Source organism: Netta rufina (genome assembly GCF_964035555.1).
Source record: "Netta rufina genome assembly, chromosome: 22".
NCBI lineage: Eukaryota > Metazoa > Chordata > Aves > Anseriformes > Anatidae > Netta > Netta rufina.
In genome coordinates, this window is record NC_140146.1 from 7,080,822 (window position 1) to 7,104,837 (window position 24,016).

Here is a 24,016-nt window from a genome sequence, read left to right on the forward strand (position 1 = left end):
AAGCAGTTTGTTTATTAGGCTCTATCAAAGTCGCCAAGATAAAGAATATGAATTAGATCAGGTATGCATCAGTGGAAGGAGCCAGTCCCAGGTGATCCCATGCACTGCTGTGTATGCTGCTGAAGTCAAGTGCCTACTGAGTTGTTGTGTAGCATCAGATGCATGGATTGCTGTGGCCAGACCCATGTTTGTCAAGACAGACTAGGAACTCTTCAAAATAAGTAAATGTTGTCAGCACCTGTAGATGTTGGGTATTTTGTATTGGCAAGTCTAGAAGTGCTCGGTCTTTTAAAGTCTTCATAACTGGTTGCTAGACTTGGGTGAGATTGAAAAGAGTGGTAGTAGTCAGTTCTTTGCTTTCTCTGTGCCTTTCCCATGGTTTGCTTTATCATTTTTATTAATGGCAACACCACAGTCAGCTCCTTTGATAAAATTGTTTATGTGCAGAGAGTCACTAATTGGCATGGTTTGTGTTCTCTACAAAATAAACTGTAAGTAAAACTGTCAGCCTAGAAGGATAGCTTACCATTAAAAACAAAACCTGTGGAAGCTTGGGCTCCCTTATCTATCTATTTATGAAACTTCTGAAAGCAGGGGAGGGATATTTCAGAGATTTTACTTGAGCTGAGAGTGGAGCAGTGTAAGAGAAGGCCTGGCTTTGGTAAGCCAGGGAGGTAAGAGCAGACTGAGCAGGAAGGCAAGTGTGGGGTAAAGATCAGCTGGTTCTCATTCTGAACCAGTGATTTCAGTTTAAAAACTATATATAGAAAAATGGTATTTGGAAGCAGTGTGAAGTGTATCATTGTAGAAATTAATAGTTCAGTAACTTGACTCCCGAACACTGTAAAGCTAATTTTATTTGTATTTGAGATTCTGCCTAAAAAGCTCATGGGGAAGATGACATGACAGTCCACTGTCCAGTTTTATTTTGAGATGTGTTATGTATTTGCACTACTGATCCTTTGCTATGGACATCCCCATCAAAATGAGACTGTGCTACTGGATTTGGCTCTGTTTTTTTTTATCATGTCAAAATCTGACATAAATTTTCAATATCTATTTATGACCAACAGTAGTAATTCCAGAGGCTAAAGCTTACCTCCATAAGTACATTTTTTGTGCGTATTAATAAAACACTGATTTTCTGAGAAGCTGAGCAGTCCAGGACTTAAAGATTAAGCAAAACCTATGAATTTCAGCTCCTTACTTATGTCTGCCCTTGTAATTAAATAACTATTTCCAAATAAGTATATTAAATATCAATTTTAAATGCTGGAATCTCTAGTCCCCTGTCTCTACTCAGGGTCATGTATATGTGACTTAAATAATTTTTATGTAGAGAAAAAACTAAGGCCATTCCTTCCAAATCAGGTTGCATTAAAACATTTCAAATCGGACATCTAAAAAATGGAGGCATGAGAATAGCTTTTCATTCAAACATTTTTGTCATTAATGTGTACATACGCATGCACTGTGCCTATATAGGACAGATCTTATGTTGTAGAGCAAATACATAACAGGAGTTTTTAGCACAACTTTGATTTTTCCCTACTGAAACTAGTTAAATTATAAGCATCATCTTCTGTGGTCCAGCAGTGGTACTGGCAAGTCCAGGAATTGCTGTAGTCTTGCGACTACACTCATCCATAGGGTCACTACAAGTTCAGTAGTTACAACTTCTTTGAAATGTTTTCTTTCCAGGCTCTGCTTAGTCTCTTCATCTGCTGAGGGCAGAGCAGCTCGTCACCGGTGAGTCAGTACAGCCTGCTGCATTTTGTGTGACAGATGTGTCCAATTTGCTGGACAGGGAGTAGAGAATTGGTAGTAGCAGTGGTGGAGGTAGCCTTAGTATAGAAGCTTATCCTGTTCCTGGATGATTATATGTTTTCTTATCCCTTCATCTCCCCTGCTTCTTCCTTTGCTGTTCCTGTGTGCTCACAAACACAGGAAGAATAATTTTCTTTCTAATTTAGCAACTGGGAATCCTATCCCAGATAAACCTTAACGTTTCCAGGAAGACATAGGTACTTCTTAAACATAATGAGTTCATCTTTATTTTCTCCTTCAATAATTGGCACTTTCCATTCTAATCAACCAACACCCACTAACTATGTAAGCCACATGATCTTTTCAGTTAATACAAATCGTCATTTCCAGTCCAATAGACTCAGTTAATTGTGCAAACCTGCAACACACCCATAAAGCGCTTATCTAGTTTATTATGCAATGATGAATCATGAAGGAAATGTGGAGTGCAATTAAATACAGTGATGCAAAGATAGCAGTATGAAGCTAAAATCAAAGAATAAATGATAATCATCTGTACTAAATGTTTGTTTTTGCATCTTGTTTTCAGAAAGTACCTAAATAAGTTACCTGGCTGCGCACACATGCCTGGCATGTTTCGACAAGTTAAAAAATGACCTGTAAACTTGTTAAAATATGCTGAACCAAATCTGCTGTCAATTTTTTTTTTTTTGTTAGTGAAACAAAGTTATATGACTCAATCTCAGAATTGGCACACAAGCTTTTTCTAATTCTGGTGTGATCTGCCCATTTTTCTGGTCTTCCTGGAAGCAGTAGTTTCAAAGTAAGGCTTTCATAAAGGTTTTGTTGTGATATGACTTCTAGTAAAACAGGTCTCATCTCCAAGTTTCTTTAGTAGCCCCTCACTCTAGCAGGAAAATGTGATATCTTTATATTGATGGAGAACTTTGGGATTTTGCAGACAGCTTTTTCTGCTGATGGGTTAATGATTTATCTTACATCCTCTTCTTATAACTTTGAAAATAAACATTACATACACAAATGCATACATGCAGAGGTGTGTGTGCACAGTACTCTGTAGGTGTGCAGAGGTATGTGTGCAAGTACTTTTATACTTGCCCAGGTTGCTCACTGTTTATAAGAATGTTTGTCTGGTTATTTGCTTGTCTTCAATACATACCAAACACCAGTGATAACCTTTGGCGCAGTCATGCTAAACACATTAATAATTGTTTTCCTTGTCTATCAAAATTGTATTGTATTCCAGTGCAGTAATTAATAGCAGTTCAACTGCATTCTCTCTTGATGTCAGCTGACTGGATCACAAGTGACAGCCCATATTTCAATGGAAAACGAAGCTAATCCAGAATTTTGTATAATGAAAGTAACGTCCAGTCAGGATTTGTGTGTGTGCAGGTGTGAATGTATGAGGCAATGTACAAACTGAAGTTTTGAATTTAAATCTTATGTTTGGCTGTGGATCAAACTAAAGCTGAGAGATTTGTATGTGGGAGTAAAAGCAACATGAGATATGCCCTAATGGGTCAGACTAAAAGCTGATTTAGGCTAGTAGTCAAATGCCTATGGTAGCAGTAGGAAAGGCTACTCTGCGGAAAGCTTGCAAGCCCACACACTTCTTGTGGTCCAATCCTCCTGCATTCCCACAGAAGCCACAGCTGTTGTAATGAACTTACATCTCTCTCTGGTCCTATATTTTCTGGTTACAGATCTGTTTTCCAAAAATTTATCTGGTCCCATTTTGAACTTGCTGAGCATAGCTGCCTCCACAGCCACTGCTGCTAGAAAGCTCTGGAAGTTCCGTGATCAGTATGCAAAGTGTTTTCTTTTATCTGCTTTAACCCAGTTTGATGTTGATTTCCACAAAAGCCCCCACTCTTAAAATTACAGGGTCTGTCAAGTAACCCTATGTGGTGAGGGTTGCACATTCAGCTTGTTTGCTGCCTTTTTTGTTTTTGATTTTTAACCTGGATCATAATCCTTCCAGTCTCCTGCACCCATCTTCCCTCCGGATCGGAATCCCAGCATCTCTGTTCTGCTCTTCAGTCTCTCCACATAAGCCTCTCTTTTTTCATTGTAGTTACCTTTCTCTCTGCATCACCCTTGCTGCATGTGGGACTCAGATGCAAGCTTGTGAAGGCTTTACTTTGCAGCACCCTGTCTGGTTTGCCATACCCTTCTACTTCTTGTTGGCTATTTTTCATAGCTGCTCCAATTAGAGCTGGTGATTTTGGAGAGGTGTCATGGAAGTTTAATTGATTGACTTTTTTATTCAACTCCTTCAAGCAGTTTTAGCAGAAAAAGAGATCGCTGAGGAATAGAAGTGTATTGTGTGCCTGTGCTAGTAAGAGCATCCAGCTAATTTACTTTGAAGTATTTTTTCCCCCCCTAAGTAGCTTAGGATGCTGTTTCATCTGCTGGGGTGGGGAGGGTACCACCAGTATTTGAGTGCTAAGCAGGAACTTGGCTAGCAGATTTCAGTGTTCAGTAGGGCAGCTGTTATCAGGCTTTAAAATTTGATTTCCAGCCATTTTTCTGGTATTTGTTGAAGGATATGCTTTATGGTTTTAGGCTTGGAGGTTCTTAAATTAGCCTATAGCATGAGCTGGTTACATGAGTTGAGCTACAGGTTATTTTATAACAAAGAAGGCAGTGAAAGTGCTCCTTTGGGGCAGGATGAGCTCACGGTAACTCTGAAAGGTTCATCCGGAATACCCTTTTGCCTCAGCATCAAAGGAAGGAGGAAGAGGGCCTGGAGCAGGTAGCTGACCGTAAGTCTATTATAATCTGTGACGTGTCACTAGAATTTACTAGTGAACCCATAAGGGATGATGGACAGAAGTTGAAGGTTTGCTCTGCTCCATTTCTACTGTGTTCTCTTTTTGTATTTGCTAATGGTCTCTATTAGAGACAGTACAGAAGACTAGAGTTGAGTAAAACACTGTGTATTATGTAAAACAAATTGTTTTTGATGTAAAACAAATTTTACAGTAATACATTAGAACACATTGCCAGGTGAGGATAAAATGGTTCTTGTGTAGGCTGACCCACAACAGGGCACTCAAGGATAAGGGTACTGGTGAATGTCCCAGCAACAGTGCCTTTTCTACCAGTTTGCTTGCTGTGGAATTGTTTTTAATGCCCTTCAATAAACGCTTTGAACTTGCCATGGGTAGTAGGATAAATAAAACTCAGCCTACAGAAGATAAACTTACATGAGCATTACCTTTTCCTCTTTGAGGTGCATGATTACCCAAAGTTGCAATCTGTTTCTGTGAGGCTGATTGGTCTGCAATTCATTTCAGTGCCTGGGCCAGACTTGATAGCAGGGCTTGGTATTCTGCCTGAAAACTCCTGATTCTCTGAGTCTGTGACTCTCTAGGGACTTTTTGCTACATGGAATTTTAAGATGCCACTTTGCTTTTTCAGAGATGTAGATGCCTAAGAATATTCTATGCGATACAAGGTATGTTAAGTATTTTTAATCACTTGAATTTACAGTTTCTGGTGATTTACCTAAACTGTACTATCGTGAGAGAAGCTGGAGCAGCTTGCTTGTACATCAGGTTATGGTAGCTGGTGTTTATTTTGTAAAGAAGATATCAGCAGTGTTATTTGGCAAGCGAGTGAACAGGAAGAAATGTCATGAGAGTCATTATTACTTGGTGTCAAAGCGAAAGGATTGGCTTGATAACTTGTCCTGATAACTGAGTAACTGTGAGTCACCCGATGTACAACTTGACAGCTGGAAGTCAGATTTAAGGTAGCTGTGATATCCCAGTCTGTAATCTTTTTTGTTTGCTTTTTGTTTGTTGATTTTTCTTTCCCCTTGGATGGGGGCAGGGAAGCAGTCTGTCAGCATTTTCCTTATGTTACTATAAATTCACCTGGAGTTCCTTCAGGGGCAACTTGCGCAACTGGGCTGCATTTCTCATTTGCCTGAAGTTCTTTGGAGATTGGCACGTGCCATGAGAGTCGTGATAGCATTGCTTCATGGAAGTTGTGGCTTCATCTACAGTACTCTGTCAAGAATCTGCAGGGCAGGATCTGAAACCGAGCTCGTTGCCAGTTCAAAATATCTTGTGAGAGATTTGTGTGATGCTCAGAGGAATGCTGCAGAAGAGAGGAAGGCAGACACTCCAGTGCTGCTTTTGAATGCAGAGTGGAAAAGACCTGGGCCTCCTACAAGTATTTCAAGCAAAAAGGTGGCATGGGATCTTCCTCTGCAGGGACTAGCAGGCATTCTTAGGTCAGAGAGAATTTAGAGAATGAATTGAGGAGAGAATGAGAGCAAGAAATCCCAGGAAGGTTTTTAAGCAAAGAAATAACAAGGTGTTTTAAGTGTAGGGGGTGGTGTAGTGAAGATGAGAAGTCAAGGTTAGGGAATGTCAAGAAAGGAATAAGGGAAACAAGTAGGAGTTGGATGAGAGCAGGGGTCTGATAAGTGAGTATACCACTGTGAAAGTTAGGAAACAAAATTAGGAAACTACCAGAGCAGGAGAAGAAAAGTTTCTGTGGTTGAAAAGGCCATTTTGTCGTCTGCAACTGGATATAAGGGGAAACTTCCTCACAGTCCATCACTGGAACAGGTTCCTCAGAGAGGCTGTGCAATCTCCATCTCTGAAGGATTTCAATACCAGCCCTGAATCAAGCCCTGAGTTACCTGGTCTGACCTCATGGCTGATGATCCTCCCTGGAGAAGGAGGTTGGATGAGATGTCCTGAGGGCCCTCTCACTCTAAATTGTCAAATGATCCAGTTCATGCTAAAACCAGGAAAACAGAAAGCTTTACGAATGTCTTTGTCCAGCTGACATGAATTACGTGTGCTGGGGGGAATCCTGTGGATTTGTTTCTAGGGAAAGCAGGAAAAAAAAAAAAAGGACATTGCTCACTTGGCTGTTCTTTGAGTTGAAGCAGGAGGGTGGAACAGAACAAGCAGTTGGCCAAAGGTGAGGGTGCTGCTGAGCCCCTCCCTGAGAAATGCCGGAGGCGCTTGGTGCAGCAGCCTCTGGCCCTAAGGACAGTAAGGAAGACTGAATGCTTGCAAGACACAGCCTAGCATCTGACTCAGAGCTTGGCATCCATTGTACTGTTTGTGGTTGCTGTGGAACATTGCATGAGGTGTGCTCAACTGGAAAGAGAAATAAAACGCTGTATATGAAGTGTTCTGTGTTGCTAAGATGCCAACGTATCTGCAATTCATTCTGGCAATATGGGAGGGAAAAGGTTAAGCAAAGGTACTGGATATAGTGTCACAGTTACTGCCTCACCTGGGCCTCTGGCCAACAAAGCCAGTATTTCAGGTGGGACAGGATTCAGGAGAGGCTAGGCCTCCTCTTAAGTGCATTAGATCTGCTGGTTGCTGTCTCTGAAGAAACGAGACTGGAAAACGAGAGAAAGGCTGTGTTTGTATTACTTTCAGTGATGCTTTCCTGTAGAAACGGGGAAAATGCAACTGTGCTTCATCTGTGTGTAATGAGCAATGAAGATCAAGCCACGTGCTTTCTTTGAGGCTGCTAGTCTTGGCATAGATGCGTCCCAGGGCACCTTCTGAGGATTCACACTGGAGCTGCCATCTGTATCAAAGGAGATGGTTCACAAGTGCTTTGTGTTGACAGCAGTGCTGAGCTGCCTGCCCACAGGCTTTCCCCAAGGATGACTCCAGCCCCAGGAAGACTACGTGACTAGTAATTTATTTGATTTGGCTAGGCTCTTGCTGTACTGCGTGTTTAAAACAGTAGTCACCATTTCAGCTAGTCAGGAGATTTTCTAGTGAAATTTGATTCAGAACAGGTAAGCCCTTCTGGATAGGATGGGGCAGATGAGTCAACTTACTGAGCCATATTCAACCCCACTTGCATCTTATCCGCAGAGGCTGTTATCTAAAGCCCCAATTAGAGAATTTCTTAAGTATTGATCAATTCCACCTATTAATCCTGGCTTCCTGGCTGTCCCCTCATGGTCACCTGCTTTGCTCTTGCCAAAGGATTAATTTTCTCCAGTTGTAAGACTAATGGCTCATTTGCCAAGGTTATGAAGATGTGGGAACTGGACCTTTAAGGCTGTGGCATAAGTCTGTTGGCAGTGATTTCTCCATAGCAAAGAGGGATTGTAGCCAAGAGGACCGCTTAGAATGCAGTGGGTGTTGTTGACCTTCTTGGCTCAAAGTGACGGGGAATTGCACAAGGGGAACTTGATAGCCAGGTTAGCTCTTTCTCTGTAAGGAAAGCTCGTATCTGCATGTAGAATATATATATATATATATATATATGTATGTATTTACATTCTGCTTTAAGGATGCTGGTACTGACAATTCATTTAGGCAAGACAGAATTAAACGGATTATTTTTTTTCTGCTCCAGAGGGTCTATTCCTTTATTGCCAATGGAGAGACTACCTCTTTCTGTGCTTATGGAATGGCTAACATTATTCATCATGGTGCTGTTAGGAAAGTAGCACGGATTTTTGAATTGAGCTCAGCATACAACCTCTGGAGTTGTCACAACAGGCACCTCAAGTTTGATTTGCAGCTTCCCCTTGCTGTGACAAATGTGAAATGCAGGAATACTGTCCTCACCTTGTGGCCTCTTTTATAGTAAGTCTTTCACAGAACTAGTAAGGCAATTTCCACAGCTCCAGCCTCTACTCATCTAACCTAGATGCTTTAATGTCTGTACCAGGTGATACCAGAAACTGTGTGTTGCTGGCCATGCTGTACATGATTTTTGTTAATCAGAGGAGAAGGAAAAAGCCTTTTGTGACTGATTGCTCTGCGTAGAATACTGAGAGGGAAAGCTGTAATCCTCACTTTACTTCCAGTGGTTCTGAGGACAAACCATTTCTGTATCTTAATGGCCAAAGAGACTAAGGGAAGGGAGAAATTCTGTAAGGAATAGTCAGCGGGATTAATGTATCATGTTGTTTTGTCAAAAAATGGAAAGGAAAGGTGTGTTTTTTAATATCTGCCTTCTCCAGCTCTTTCTAAAAAACACGTGGGGCCATAAAAGATAAGCAGTACAAAGGGTCTGAGCTGATTTTCACAAAGTGAAAACACTGTGAAGCTAACTAATTGCATCCTTAAGGATAGAAATAACTGAAGTCCACAAAGCTGTCGAGGAGGAAGGGAAATAGGTGTACACAAATACAAAGCAAAAATTGGAGGTCTCTGGAGTTGGAGAGCCTGGAGTTCTTCGAGGCTCCACCTCTTGTGTGGGAGGTGATATGGATATAGTCCTGCGTGTACTGATCAGAGGAGAATTCATTGCTCAGCTGTGTGCTATTTTCCCTTGTTATTCCTGCTCCCATCACTCTGTACCAAATACCAGACATCAGCACTGCAGAAACTGCAGCTTCACCTAGGTGACTCAGAGTATTGGGAACCAGCCAGATGTCACTGCCTGTCTGCAAAAAGCTACGAAGTGAGGGTATTTTATTCAGCAGTATAGCAAGCTGCTTGCTGGAGGTCTGAGTTTTATAGCCATCAATATTAATTCTTTGTTTATTGAAGCTTACTCACCCTACCGTAGAGACTAGAGAGGCTTTAACTCAACCTGTGGGAAACAAATTGATTGACATGTGCCCTTGACAAATATCCAGATGTTTTGAGTAGGCCTGGTGTTAATATATAGTGCTACCTGCTTGATGGAGAGGCTTTCAGACAGCAGGTTTGGAAGTTTGCTTTTTGACAGGATGACTAACAAAGCCAGTAGAGGCTGAATAATTGGAAAAGTGATATTTGTAATTTGGTGGATTTAATGAGGGATTGGGAATGAATTCTGTTGATGCAAAACACTTACAGGAAGCATAAGACCAGGCTGCTTAATACATAGGATGCTATATTTGTCTTCAGGTGGAGGATAGCTGGATAAAGATCCAATGCAGAAATGCATCTGGTGTAGCAAATAGATGTGTGTAAACATGGAGGAGTGCAGATCATGGAACTGTAATCGATTAAGGTGTGCTTGGATGAGTCATTGACTAGTAGGGATGTAGCCAAAATCAGAATCACAGCTGTGTTTACACTGTGCCCAGTTTGGGAAACATGGGCCTGTAGTGGAAGAAAACAAGGGGTGTTACACAGAGGTGTAAGAGATTCCAAGTCTCTTCTGTTCATGATTCACCAAGGCACTGGCACCTTGCACTTGCTGCACCCTGACTAATGCAGGGGCTTTTCCCAAGTGTTCAAAGAATATTGGAGGTTACTAGTTCAGAATTTTTATGTGTTACATCATTTTATTGCAGTGACTGACTCATCAGGTCAGTTCATTTAGCAAGTAAGCATCAGTAAGTGAGGGAACAGTAACAACATATACTTGCATTGACTCAGCTGAGACTACGCTTTGCTGCCTGCTGTAATTACTTGATAAGGTTCATCTCCTTTCCCAGAGGCAGAGAGAGGACAGCAGTACCTGCAGGCAGGCTATGAGCCTTAAACAGAAAAATGGCATGTGTGGGGAGGTTTTATTTTGTGGATTAAAAAAACAAACAGCCCAAGTATTTACTTAATCTCGTTTTATTATGACTTTGTGTACAGGAAGCAGTGTTTATTACTTGTAAAGCAATATCCTGTAGGGTGAATGCCAGAGGGAAAAGGCCAACCTGGAAAAATCAGTCTTTAGGTGTAACACACTCTGAGGCACATCTGTTCCTTAAATAGCTCAGGTTTTGAGTACACTGTAGGCATAGCATTGCCCAACAAAACCAAATAGCTAGGGAAAAATGTCATTAGGACAATCTTTCATGAGTCTGTCAGTCACAAGCATTAGGAACAGAGCATTTCAATGAGCTGTGAAAATGTCTTGAAGTCTTCAACTAAAGCATTTCCTTGACAATTGAGAACTTTCTCCAAGTCCAGCATGTTGATTTATTTATTGATTTTTGTAGTTTCTTCCCCTTTGTGAATTGTGTGAATTCACATGTGGAAACTGTTCTGATTATGAATAATAAATTTTATCTTTTTTTGTTGTTCAAGACTGTCAGGAACTGTGAGGAACCATAGGGAAGTATGGTAATTGTTTGGGATGTAGAGATTTCAGTGAGAGTAAGCAAGCACAAATCATGATTAGAAAGGGAATGGTGCAGAGATGTTTGCACAGTGGAGATCAGATGCTATGTCCAGATTAAGGAGGAGACATTTCAAGATCCTGCTTCTCCAGTCATCCAAGTCAGATACCTGAAATAGTGTGCTCTGTCTACCTGCTGACTTGCATATTCCTCTTCTGTCTGTAGAAATGAAGCAGGAATAGAAAATTAATGGCTAGCACATGCCCAGCTCATACTAAAGCATAGGGCTGGAGCAGGCACCCATTAAGACTTAGCCTAACTGCTGAAGATTTTGCTCCACCTGTTTAAAATAAGGTCCTTTAGGCTATCTTGTAGTCAGGACAGGAAGGAAGTTTTAGAACGAGATTAATGGTTGTGAAAAAAAGACTTGCTCATGTTATGTCTTTTGTATCCTTGCTTTAAATGCCCACATGTGTATGTGGGAGAAGAGAATTCATAGTTTACTGTCATTATGATCGGGGTATGGCATAGTTGTACAGGAAACAATCTGTGGCCTGTTCAATTGTTTGCAGTGTTGGTTTTTAGCATGAGAATGCTTGAATTATCTGCTTCTTACTTAAGGGAACCATTTTTTTTTTTTCTTCCATCAGCTACGTGATTGAAAGGCTAGTGGAGGGGAGTATTAGTAATTTCCTTTCGGCAAAGGATGACCCAGTAGATCAAGTGACCATTAAGCACCCATTCTGCTTGAAGAGCAGCAGGAAAAGTTAAGAGTCTGGCTCTGGTATCCTTCATTCTGAATTTACTTCGGAATATGGTTTATTGGAGAGGAGCAGCTCCGAGTCTAGCGGGACACAAAAATTGACGCAACAGTGGGCATTGTTGCCTCCACACTGTGATATCTGAAGACAAATATTTCTTGCTTTAAAGCAAGAAAAAGGCACAAGCTAAAGTTGAAGCATTTTCCTAACTATTTTATGTTATACTTTTATTCCTAGTGCAGGAAGTGCCTAAGGGGTAGACAAACTTTTGCCTGGAATTTCTCTTTGCATGTCTTATGGTCAATTTAAAATGCAGTGGTAAATGATTGCTCAAAAAGTTTTTTTAAGGAGGCAAGATTAATAAGAAATGACTTCAAACTCTACTTAGATAGTTGAGAATCAGCCTCTGAGTCTCCATGTTATTCCTAATTCAGTGAAACTGCTGTCTTTTTTTTTGGTAATGTTGGATTTTATTTTAAGGAGTAAACAACCGTTATTAGTGGATAGAGGCTAAAAACTTTAATCTGAGGCTGTAGATAGAGTACAGCTCCTGTACATCTGAGCTAGATTAAAAATTCAATGCATCCCCTACCCTGTACTGTCCTGCATATCATGCAAACATGTTATTGTGCCATGGCTGTGACTTAGTGAGCAGGTCGAACTGTTGTACCTGTGTGTACAGACGAAAAGCAGTGATATGGTGGAATGTGTGTTGTTGTGGACCGCTTCTATGTTCTTGCACTTTTTTCCTTTGAATTTCTGCAGGTGATCTGATGCTGCTTACCATGCTTTTGTATGGCAGCAGGTAGGCAGTGTAGAGTGAAACATTGTGTGCCTTCCAAAAGTAAACGTGAGAGCAGTGTGGGTGAGTAGGCTCTGTCCTAGTCTTGACTGCAAGTGCTGCAGATCCATCTGGGAATGAATCCAAGCCAGTCTTGGTCTCTAGCACCACACAGTGGTGCGCAGGACTCAGTGTGTTGGAGCTACCTTAAGCTGTCTCTTTCCTGGTCATTCTTTTGAACCTAATGCTCTGGGCTACTGGTTGCATACAAACCATAAATCCTGAGACAGCTTTCCTAGAAGCAGTTTCATATCTGAGGAGCTGATTGACAAGATTCATTTATTTATTTATTTTTGTCATAACTTGTACTTTGACTCGCATTGCATCTTCTCAGCTAATTTTGCCCTCAGCTGCAAACACGCCTGTGAGGGTACAAAGTTCAACTGGAAAGGTATTGCTAATCCCTTATATGTGGCTGCAATTGTAGCAGCTACCTTTTAAAACAGGCATTCTCTAGTTCATGCCAAAAAAAGTGTAACCAGATTTGGCTAACAGATTTTGTTAAATACCAGGTATTATCAAGAGGATCAGTTTACTGCCGTCACACTGTGGTTACTAAAGATGGTTGAAAATGTAGTGCTATGCATGAATTAGTGTAATAGGATGAACCTAGATCCCATAAATATAAGAATTTAGAGCACTGTGTCCTTGTGCTGAGATTCACAAACATGTTTTCACAATCTGAAAGTTTATTCAAGAGTAGTTTTACTATGATTTGGTCATGCCAGGGGCCACATCATCCTCTTGATGGGTTATGACAGATAAAGCTTCCCTTCCTGCTGATAAGAAATAATCCCCATATAAAAACTAATAGAGAGTCTGTTTTATAGTTGTGCCCAAGTCCATCTAGTCTCTTCTGGGAATGCATGAGTAATGAAGTGAATTTCTCAGCACGTAGCATATTTGTGACTGAGGAAGAGCCTTTTATTTCCAGATTACACCCACATATTGTCATGAACCATTTACTGTAAAGAAAAGGCATTAAGACGGAAGAGGAGTAAAGTTCTAGGAAATACGAAATTTGGCTTGCTTAGAATGTGCATTGCAGAAAATGACTACAGTGCGTGTCTATGAATTATATGTTGTCTGGGTGATGTTCAATCTTACGGCAGTACTTAGCATCTACAAAGCAGGTTAACGCTGCTATTGCTTTAGTCATGCTCAGGTAAGATCCTGAGAGTGGAAAAAAAAACAAGCTCATGACATGCCTAGAAGAACTTTATAGGTATAGCTTCTGTTTTAACAGTATTTTGCAATATTCTTTGCTAGCTATTAACAAATGGTAGATAACTTTCATCCTTGTAATCAATAATTTGAATGATGACATTCGTCTTCCCAAGAAATAACTGTGTGATGAGTCCTGCTTTCCTGGAAGTGTCTGAATATCTACCTACCTGTCTGCCGGTGGGAAGCAGTGAGTGAACTCCTTGTTTTGCTTTGCTTTGCTTGCACATGCAGGTTTTGCTTTACCTAGCATATTGTATCTCAACCCATGAGTTTTCTTGCTTTCTCCTGTCAGATTTCCTCCCACATCCCACCTGGGGAGAGCGAGCGAGTGGCCATATGTTGCTTAGCTACCTGCTGGGGTTAAACCACAACAGTGGTGATTTATTTCTTATGAGGCACTCAGTGAGTCCCTGTGGCCTCGGTAGGATCAGGCAGGCAGTTTGCCATCAGGAAGGATGGGAATGGTTTGTGTGTGCTCCTTGGAACAGGCTGATGATGGTTCATGTTGTTGCAATTAGATGATCTTTGTCCCTTCCAACACAAATTTTTGTTTTCTTTTTCAACATACATATGCTATATTAAATTAGGTTTTGCATTACAGCCTGAATTGCTGTGCTGACTGTTACAGAGGGATAGAAGTGTCCTTTACTGTAGTCTTCGTTTTAATGTAGTCTGCACCACAAAATGAGCACTCTGTACTCCGCAGAAATGGAGTTTTTTCAAGCTCTATGCAAAATACATTTGATGTTTGTTCTGTTCTGCTGCTGCTGAATGTTCTCAATTTTCCCTTCCAAGAAGGTTTTAAAGATGAGGAGCAGTGTCCTACTGGAGCACAGCCCACTTACCTCAGTGAGGCTCTTCTAAATATTTTTTTTCCCCGCTTGTTTGCATGAGACTGAGTCATTATCATTTACTTGGTGCGATCAAGCTGTAATTTAGCTCCAAAAAGCTGTAGGTACAGTCAGCCAAATGAAACACACAAGTAGACATAAATATCTCAAGCAGGGAGCTTGGCTTTTTTTTTTTTTTTTTTTTTTTTTTTTTAAGAACAAAATAAGATGGTAAGTGCTTAAAACAAAACAAGCAAACAAAACAAACCACTGTGGTTATTTCTATTCAAATTATGTGTTAGCCAAGAGATTGAACAGTGTGCAATTCTTAAGTAACATGGCAGTTGTCCAATGTTCCAAGAAAGAAATCTGTCTGACAGATTTTGTGTGCGAGAGAGATCTCTTCTGACTCAGTCTGAAGGAAGATGAGATCTTCACTGCTGTATGTGATCTTAGGGTGACATTATGCATACAGTGTCAATTCTAAGTCCATTTGCATTATTTGTGTGACAGAAGGTCAGTACCTTTTTTACATAATATGAGATTAGAAATATAGTACAGTAATAGCCCTATTGCATCCATTTCCCATTTTGTAAAACGGATTAAATCAGTGGAATTAAAACTGAATGCAATGTTATTTTTAAGGCACACTGTATTGTATTATCCATTTGTGAGTATCGGTGGTGGCATTTCAGTCTCCAAACAGCTTAAAAATGCTGTTTGAATAGGACATTATGGGGTTACAAGGTAGTTTGTATCCCATGTTTTCTTTGCTCATGTGGTTATATTGACTTGGGAATGAAAAAAACAGCAAAAAGCTGAGCTTTGCCTCGTTACCTAGAGGAGTCCTGCTTCTATGGGTTGCTGTGATTTACAAAGGTCAAATCCAGTGATAAGGAGAGTACTTGTGGCCAGAATATCTGACCCACGCATGTCCTGGTCAGTTTTGTGACAGAGATTTCTGAGTTGTGTCCAAGGCTCTTTAGTGCGTCACTGAGTTGTGTCTAGCTGGTTATAGGCTGCATAGTCCTCAAGAAGTCTGTGTTTTTCCAGGCATATGCCTAATCCTGTTGCTGTTTTAGGTCAATGGTAGATATTTATTTATTTATTTAGCTTCTTTAATGATACCAAGACTTGAATACACATTTGCAATGTCAGAAAGGTGTACAGGTTAATTTCCAGTTTGAATGGGGCTCCCATGCTTTTAACCACCTCCAGAACAAGTATTGCTTCCTTTATATGTAAAAAGCTCTGAGGGTGGAAGGTTTGATTAACATCTGTCTGCTCAGTCAGCAGTGTTTTGTTTTCTGTTTGGGTTTTTGCTTTGTTTTTACTCAGTTTTGTGATTTCCCTGTGTATGCAGGAAAAGGTCTTATTTTGTGGTTTTGAAGTTATGGTCTTTGAAGAAGATTAAATTTCCCAGACTTTAGAGACGGCAGCCTCTTAGAGCCCTGTGGTCATTGATTTATCTGTAAACTGCATGTTGTGCTTAGGAAGACAGAGCAGGGTGGATTTGCCTGTCCAAGTAGAGTTCTGCTTTGGAGCTGGCTGTCAATTTTCTTGGTAGTCACTGAAGAGAAACGGGTGTTGCAGGGGTATGAGTCAGCTCATCCAAGGCTGTGTCCCTGTAACTGGCTGTGCAGATCATCAGAAACAATGTGGTCAAAGTTTCATCAGAGCAACATTCATGCCAGGGCTCAATATTTCACATTTATTTTACCACAGAACTCAATTAGCTGAAACTTAACATGATTTCTATTTGATGTATGCATATTCCTCTTGAAAATAATATATTGATTACTGCTATGTATCTTTCCACTGGCTAAATTCAGTGATTTATTTTTTTCTTCCTCTCATCATGTTGCTAGTTGAACAAGGGGAGAAAATGTGCGGATTAAGAGGTGTTTTATTTTATTTTTTAACAGATTAGGTGACTGAGTGAATTAGGCTTTTCCAAATGAATATATAACTTCTCAACTCAGCGTGAAACCACAGCTTGTCTATTCCTAACAAGTCAAGAATAACAGTCCTTTTCATATTAAAACAGTTGTTTTTATTTTACTTTCATGCTGGTAAATGAGGCTTCTGAAGCACTCTGAATTTGGGTAGAGTCTTCACTATTTCAAGTAGAGAGAAGTTTTTTGTTGCAGGAAGCTCTGCACGCTTCCAACTTGATCTTTGCTATAGCTGTCATTTTCAAGCAAAACATAGTCTTTAAGGATAGTTTCAAGAGATTACTTTTTATCCATTAACCAGTTTTGGTGAACAAATGTTGGTAACATTACTCCTTTAGGATCTTTAGGACCATGAAACAAGAGTGGAAGAATTGCTAGTGCTACCTTGTGTCTGTTTCCTGGAGGAAGGGAGGTTGGAAGGGAAAGCATTAGTCTCCCACTGGAATCTTGGTCTGAGGTGAATAGTTAAATGACAGGTTCTTTGTTCTGCAGTGGGGCCTCTCTGACCTTCCACTTCCTGTTGAGTTGTGAAATGAAGAAGTAAACATTTAATTGAATGTGGCAGGCTGAGGCAGTTGGCCTTATTGTAGAAGAAATGTCAGTCCCTTTTCTCTCTGCATAAATTCTCTTTACTGGCAGCACTAATGGAGCTACAGTGGAAGAAAGGCAAGCCTTTAATTTGGTGAGTCCTATGTTCAGGCAGAAATAAAGGCAGTATGTTTCTTGGTCCCTGGAAGTGTTGTGTGTGCAGCAGGGTTGTTGAGGATTGCCCACAGTCAGATTCCTTTCAAAAGTATTTTGCTTATAGCATAGGAAATCATCTACTAATGGTAGTAGATTTCAAACACCAGACCTACGAGGCTTTCTACCAAGCTGCATTAAGCAACAAAGCCTTGCCAGCAGATTCAGAGAGATCACCCACCCAGCCACCAAGATGAACCCACCACCAAGATGACAAAGGGAGTGGAGCACCACTCCTGTGAGGAGAGGCTGAGAGCTGGGACTTTCCTCTTGGCGAAGAGGAGGCTCATGGAGGACCTTATCACCTTTGCACCTAGAGGGAGGGTGCAAAAAAGATGAAACCAGGTTCTCTGTAGTGGTGCTCAGTGCCCAGGATAAGAGGTGAACTGGAACACAAGAGGTTCTGTCTAAACATCAGGAAGCACTTCTGTACCGTGTGGATGATGGGATAGGGTTAGTCACCCATTTCTGCGTGATTTGCATGATAAAATCTCCAAAGAATGGAATAGAAACACGTTTCATATGTAAAATAATTATCAAGTTTGTCCAGAATGTTCTATCTTTTATGTTGAAGTTCTAGAGACTTTTCTATAAGTTAGGTGGAGTAGAAAGGCAAAATTACCATCCTAAATGCTGTTTTCTGATTGCGTCCCAAATACATTAAGCTATATTGTTTCCTTAACATGAATGTTTTGGAATTAAAATTGCTTTTGCATTAAGTTCTGTAACCGCTCATGTCAGTGTTTCCTTTGCCACTAGAGAAGTTATACTTGAAGCCCATAACTCACAATTTGTTTTGTCTCTTCATCTTTCCTCCCAAGGTCTCCCAGGTTCTTCCTGACTATTATAACTATTCATGTATTTTAGTAAACAATTTTCCATGGTGCAGACTTGCATGTATTTTAGCTGTTTCCTGGCTATTGTCTCCAAGTATTTAAGAGATGATTCTGCACCAGTATCCTATTGTACTGCTACTTTGTTTTACAGCACCACATTCTCCCCACCTCATCTTCCCCTAGCTCAGCATTCATCTGTGAACAAAACCATGCAACTTTTGATACAGGTGCTCTGATCAGTCAATGGCTGTGGTGTATCTTTGACCAAATGCAGGGTGTCTGAGCATTTCTTAGGGCTGTTGGTGAAAATCTTGATGCCTGAGGCGTTCTGGGAAGCTAAACCAGTTTGGCAGGAGTGTGATGGCTTGGTCTGCCAGGCAGTGCATAAATAGCAGCTGCTTGCTCTTGGAATGACCTCCCTTTTTTTCCAGAAAGTGAGTCCCTTCTCCCCTGTTTTGGACTGATGTAGAGCTCTTAGTTCTGTGTTGTCCCATTTTATATTCTTAGAGACTAGCTTTCTCTTGGACCTGTGAAGTTTCCTTATTGTTTAATGACTTGCAGAGGTTGAATGTCAGCAATTCAATCTTCTAACATCTCAGGACTCTGGACTGCTGATTCACAGATATTTTACCTTTGGTACTGATATCAATCAGAGTTGAGAATATACATCATCTTGCAGTTCTGATAAATATTTACCTTTTCTGTATTACAGTTGGCAGATTTTACCCTATTTATATAGTAATGGCAATCCAATAATTACAGATGTTTTATAGATTGCTATGTTTGTTTTTTATTCTAATATATTTAAATAATTTTGATCATCTTTGCTGGAAACTTTTCCATCACTGCATCTTACTTCCATTATATATTTCCTAGCTGATTATATATAGTGGCTGCTATTTTCAATCTCCTTTCTGGGTTTCATTAAACTTGAATTCCCAACATTGTCAGTGCCGTACAAAGGACAAGTATTTTCTAATTAAATTATCCTCTTTTGAACTAGCCTAACTTATAGGATCCGGTCAAGAAAGTATGTATCTTAACTATAACTTCTGATCACTGGAGATGCATCTTTTCCTGCCACAGGTATAGTTGGTAGCACAAGGTTTGCCTATGAACCTTTGTTTCTTGTTTTTCAGGTCAAAGGAATATACAGTCAGACTTTGCATGGCATGAGGCAGAAACAGGATTTTCTAGCAGGGTGAGTACTTGCAGAATCAGCAGGTTGATGATTTCTAATGACCAAGAATTCCAGAGACACTGCTTCCTAAATAAAAGCAAAGAGGGTCAGTAATCACTGAGTAAATTCTATTTCACTTCTGCCTGTTTAATAGATGGTTTCAGGAAGGAATTTAGGAAAGGTGCATTGCAGAATGATTTAATGTGAGCTCCTGTGGTGATCGTAAGGAGTACTAAAAGGGAGAGGTTCACCAACTGGAGTTTTGAAGGAGCTATTTAAAATGATAATATGGCTAGGGGTTTAATGATGGTGTTCAGGAGAAGATCTTAAATAGAGATCATGTACTGAAGAATGCTTTTCTTTTTGAATACTCACTGTCTTTGACTTAAATTGTAATCTCTTTTCCATTTTGTGACCATTGCTAGATGTAGACTTCCAATCCCATTTTGGCTTTTTTGCTTCTGTATCTGAAGACATATGAGAAGTGCCTCTTTCATGAGTTTTGGATTTGCTGTTTATTCATGCCATTTTCATTGAATGGCTGCAGGAATAGCTAGAAAAGACCCTGAGAAGTCAGAGTTCTGTTCTATCTCCATGGCCCATGGCAGACTCTGATAACTGAACTGCTCTCAAGCATGCTGGCAGATGATCCTAAAAATCTGTGTTTGGCCTATGCAGTGTGTGTGTGATTTGGTGAATCTGGATGTCTGTCTGATTTCAAGGGAAAAAATTTGATTTTTCAGACAGCAAGGGTTACTTAAGTTGGCATACAATACATGAAAAATGTGTTTGCAGTCTTGCTGAGTGCCCTCAACAGGGCTCCACTATAAAGAGTGGAACAATAGTTTGTTTCTCTTTTGTATAGACCAAAACCCCTTGTATGTTTAGAAATAGGCAAGGTTTACATGTTTGCATAGACTAAGGGATATCTTGTACTTTTGCTTGTTTTTCATTATTCAGTAATAATTTCATGAAAAATTCTGGTACGTTAAATCAGTCCTGCAGTTTGGATTATCATTTTCTAAATCTAGGTTCACTTCACTCGTGGTTTCCTGTCAAGATAAATTTATTGAGATTAGAAGATCAATAAAGCAATTATATGTACACACCATATGTTTGCACCCAGTAATCTGGAAAAAGATTTAAAACCTAATCCTGAAACTTTGCATACTTCAGTCAATGTTTTTATTATCAGGAACCAGGAGTGTTCTAAGTGATGTAATTTTTAAATTTTACACTTAAAATTTTCAGCAGCACATGACAGGAGTTGAGAAGGTTCATGATAGAGCAGGGAGGGAAAATATATTTATCATAAAAATTACCATATCCCCTCTGACCCCAAATCCCAAACCCATCCAGAACACTAAGAATAAAACTTATTTGATTTATATTTACAGCTTTTTCCAAAACTCTTAAAGTATCATCTGACATTCTGGTAAAAATTGAACATTGATTTCAACAGAAATTCTATATATTTTTTCCATTACCTGACCTTTGCCCTGGCTGGCAAAGGGACAATAGTCATAGGTTGTCCATATATTATATACAACTGCAGTATTTAATTAATCAGCCAGTGATTTTGTTGTATTCTATATAGCTGACATCACACACAAAGTCCATTGTGCTAAGTGCTTTTCCCTACAGCCTTTGGGTTATGTATGGATGTAAAGGATGTGTTGCTCCATTCACGTACTTAGTCATTAAAAGCAAAACTTGAAAGGTTAAAGTTCACGTGCAGTCTAGGAAATTTTTCTGCAGGCCTTGAGTAAAAAGGAGGAATCCTGCTTTGACCCTTTTCCCTTCTGCAGGGCTAGCTGAGGGGAAGGCTACTGGTTTGAGTCAGCAGTGGAGATGCTGGGTCAGCCTCAGCTTTTTCTAGTCCGGGGTGGTGTGGTTTGGGGGGAAATCCTGGGATCACTGATCACAAGGCAGGATGTGTCCTGGAGCAGGTATCAGACCAGAGATAGAGAGAGCGCAGATTCCCTAGAGATATTGTGATGCAGATGGTTCCACGAGATCAGATTTGTGTTCCTTTTGGCCAAATTAGGCTTCAGCCTACTTTCAGTGATTTTATTTTCATGCCTTTAGATTTTTCTTCATGTGAGCTCTGGCTCTGCTGGAGAGCCACTTTTCTGCAGCAGAAGCAATTACTTTCTCGTCAAGTCTAAAGTATTCGTTATAAAGCCCAGCAAGTTGTACCTACTTACAGTCCATGTTTATTGCAACCAAACTCTCTATGCTATGGTCTGTTGATGCATGAGAGAGATGTGCAGATCCATAATATAAGATCCACTCTGCTCTAGGATGATCAACAAGCACCACTTTATTGTCATCTTTTCCACTTGCCTCTTGGCTGAAGGAAAGAGATAGTATAATGCATAGTGATGCAGCAGATGTTTCAAAAGCCCTGTCAATTAGGAGATTACCTAAATTAGTGTATTGTAGAATGTCAGAAATACAAAAATAAATATCCATGTAAGGTTTGAATCTGCTATGAAAGTTTTGGGATTTAGATCTCACTGGGGTGGCCTCCTCTGTTACTGTTTTTGACCATTCTTTTGGTTTTATTTGTTGGGTGCCTGTTCTGTACTGAAACAGTAGAGCCAGGAGCAGATCAGTAAAGAAAGTACAACTGGAAGATGCATTTGGTTTGCTGTAGAGAAATTGTTTACCTTTGTGTTGTTTACTTGCCTTCTATCTTCAGATTTACCGTGACCTGCAAGGGAACATTCCTCTACCACAGCCAAGGCATTCAGGTGGAGCTAATTGAGCAATTATATTATCAAGTGATAGAAGTAAAAATCTTGTCAACACATTTGATAGATTAAGCAATCTGACTTGTTTCAGTTTGACTTACTGTTACGTAACAGTTATGTTGCTACATAGGTGTGTGCTCTGTGCAAAACAGAGATAAACAGCTGTTCTAACATATATGTTAGCTGACATGGAGATCATGACTTTAGTCGACTGGCCATAGAAGAAGGTTACAATAGAGGTTTCTGATGATCAACTTTGAACGTGGGGAGTCCATGTAATATAACTTTCCTTCCTGATCCTTTCTTAGAAATCTTCTGTCAGGGCTTGTAGCTGATGCTGCGCTAACACATGGAAAAATACTACCAGTCAGGTGCGTTTTGTCTCTTAATTAGATTACTTTGAGGCCCAATTTCTTATTTTGTATCCAAAGGTCATGGCTGTTGTTGGAGAGATCAATTAATAAATCAGTGTATCAGACTCAGCATAGAAATGTCATCCAAGCAACCTACAGGAAACCTTTGCATACTCTTTGTTTACCTTTGCTGGTAGTTAATCTGGATTACTGTTTGCTACCTGTTCCATTTATCTTGCTCAAGAGCTTTAGCAAATGTTTATGGGACGTAATGTTCTGTTCCTTTCCCTTTTTTTCCTAAGAAAATGCAGGCTAACCCCAGAGCAATACCAGGCTGCAAACGTCATGTTGCTGGCTGCACTCTAGTCAGAGGAGTTTCTTTACTGCTGGTGGGGGAGAATAGACAACGTTTTTAGGGATGAGAATGATCTGCCAAACGGGGAGTGGGCCTTTAACCATTTTTTGAGTGAGAAATGGGCAGAAATTAGATACTTTGACTTATCTGAACGAACCAAACAAATTTAATACCAAAGTAAATACCTAGGTAAGTAGCAAAAAGCAGGCTAGTGAAGAGCAGCAATCTGTTGTTCTTTACTCAAGTGTCCACTAATAGCCTCTTCTGGAAATGGGACACAGGTCTGCTATCTAGTAAGACTGTCTTCCTTTTAGTAGGAAGGTGCTCAAAAGATCTCCCAAAACCTCCAATGCTGTTCTGTGAACATTGCTTTCCAGTAAACTGATTATTCAGTTCTGTTCAAATGCAATTCATATGCTGCCTTGAAAGTGTGGAGCACTGTACAAGTCATTATTGTTACCCTGTGCAAATATAATGCAGAGCAAGTGATGCCTGATAGTTAGCAATGCTTGTTAACACTTGAAATGACAGATCACAATTGCTCATGATGGAGAGTAGGAAACAGTAGGCTAGGAAATGTTTTGTATCTCAGGAATGTTTGTGTCCCATGATAGGGTGCTGGAACACAGCTGTCAGAGATGGGTTTTTGAGATGGGAAGAAAGTAAGGATGAGATACTAAAAAGCATTATCCCTTTGACTATGTCTAAAATTACCTTTTACCAGGGAAAGGTAAATTGTACTCATCACCCAGCAAATGAATGCAATTTTAGTTCCCACAGGAGAATTTGCTGAGCCATAAACACTTGTCAAGTCAGGATGCACAACTCCTGCTTGTTTCTGTGTTCTGTGGGAGTCTGTACATGTCTGTACTCTGTTGCTTTGAGGATTCCTCTGGTGCATAAGACAGACAGGCCTTGAAAGAGACAGCGAGACTCAGAGTGGTATAGGGGTGCCTTTTTTTTCCTTTCTATTATTTCATCTTTGCCTTTTTCTCTGCCTTGGTGTATGAGAAGAGAGGTGCAAGGGGGATGGTTAGATCAGCTCCAGGACCATCCAGGAATATGAATGTGCCTGTCTCTATCTGTTTACACCAAGTGGCCGTACCACACCCCAGCATCTGTCTGTCTCTACAGTGTAACTGATCATTTGGGATGGCATGTAGACATCCTTGTAGTCTCTGCCTTGTTGGTAGACGCTTTCAGGCAGAATGGGGATGACACCCCCTACCTCTCCTGTCTGACAGGCAGTCTGTATGGATGGAAGAGGCTAAATTAAAAACAGCAGAAGCAGACTTTCTGGTTTTTCTTGATAGCTGGAATAAAGGACAGAAGGGAGCAGTCTGTGCACTGCAATTAACATCAAGTGCTATTGCAACTCATCTTGTAATGCGA

At 40.3% G+C, this 24,016-nt stretch overlaps 1 protein-coding gene across 3 annotated transcripts in view; it reads left to right on the forward strand.

The window, feature by feature from the left end:
* SLC45A1 (solute carrier family 45 member 1) overlaps positions 1–24,016 on the forward strand; it is a 42,655-nt gene that overhangs the window by 4,501 nt on the left and 14,138 nt on the right. Inside the window, exons 2-3 of one of the 3 annotated variants that reach the window (XM_084300433.1) lie at positions 1,702–1,749; positions 19,120–19,181. The exons of 1 other annotated variant lie outside the window; for it this stretch is intronic. In XM_084300433.1, the coding sequence (XP_084156559.1) occupies positions 19,153–19,181 (29 nt within the window). In that variant the 5' untranslated portion in view covers positions 1,702–1,749; positions 19,120–19,152. The remainder of the gene's footprint in view (positions 1–1,701; positions 1,750–19,119; positions 19,182–24,016) is intronic. One more of the 3 variants, XM_084300432.1, reaches the window with a different exon arrangement.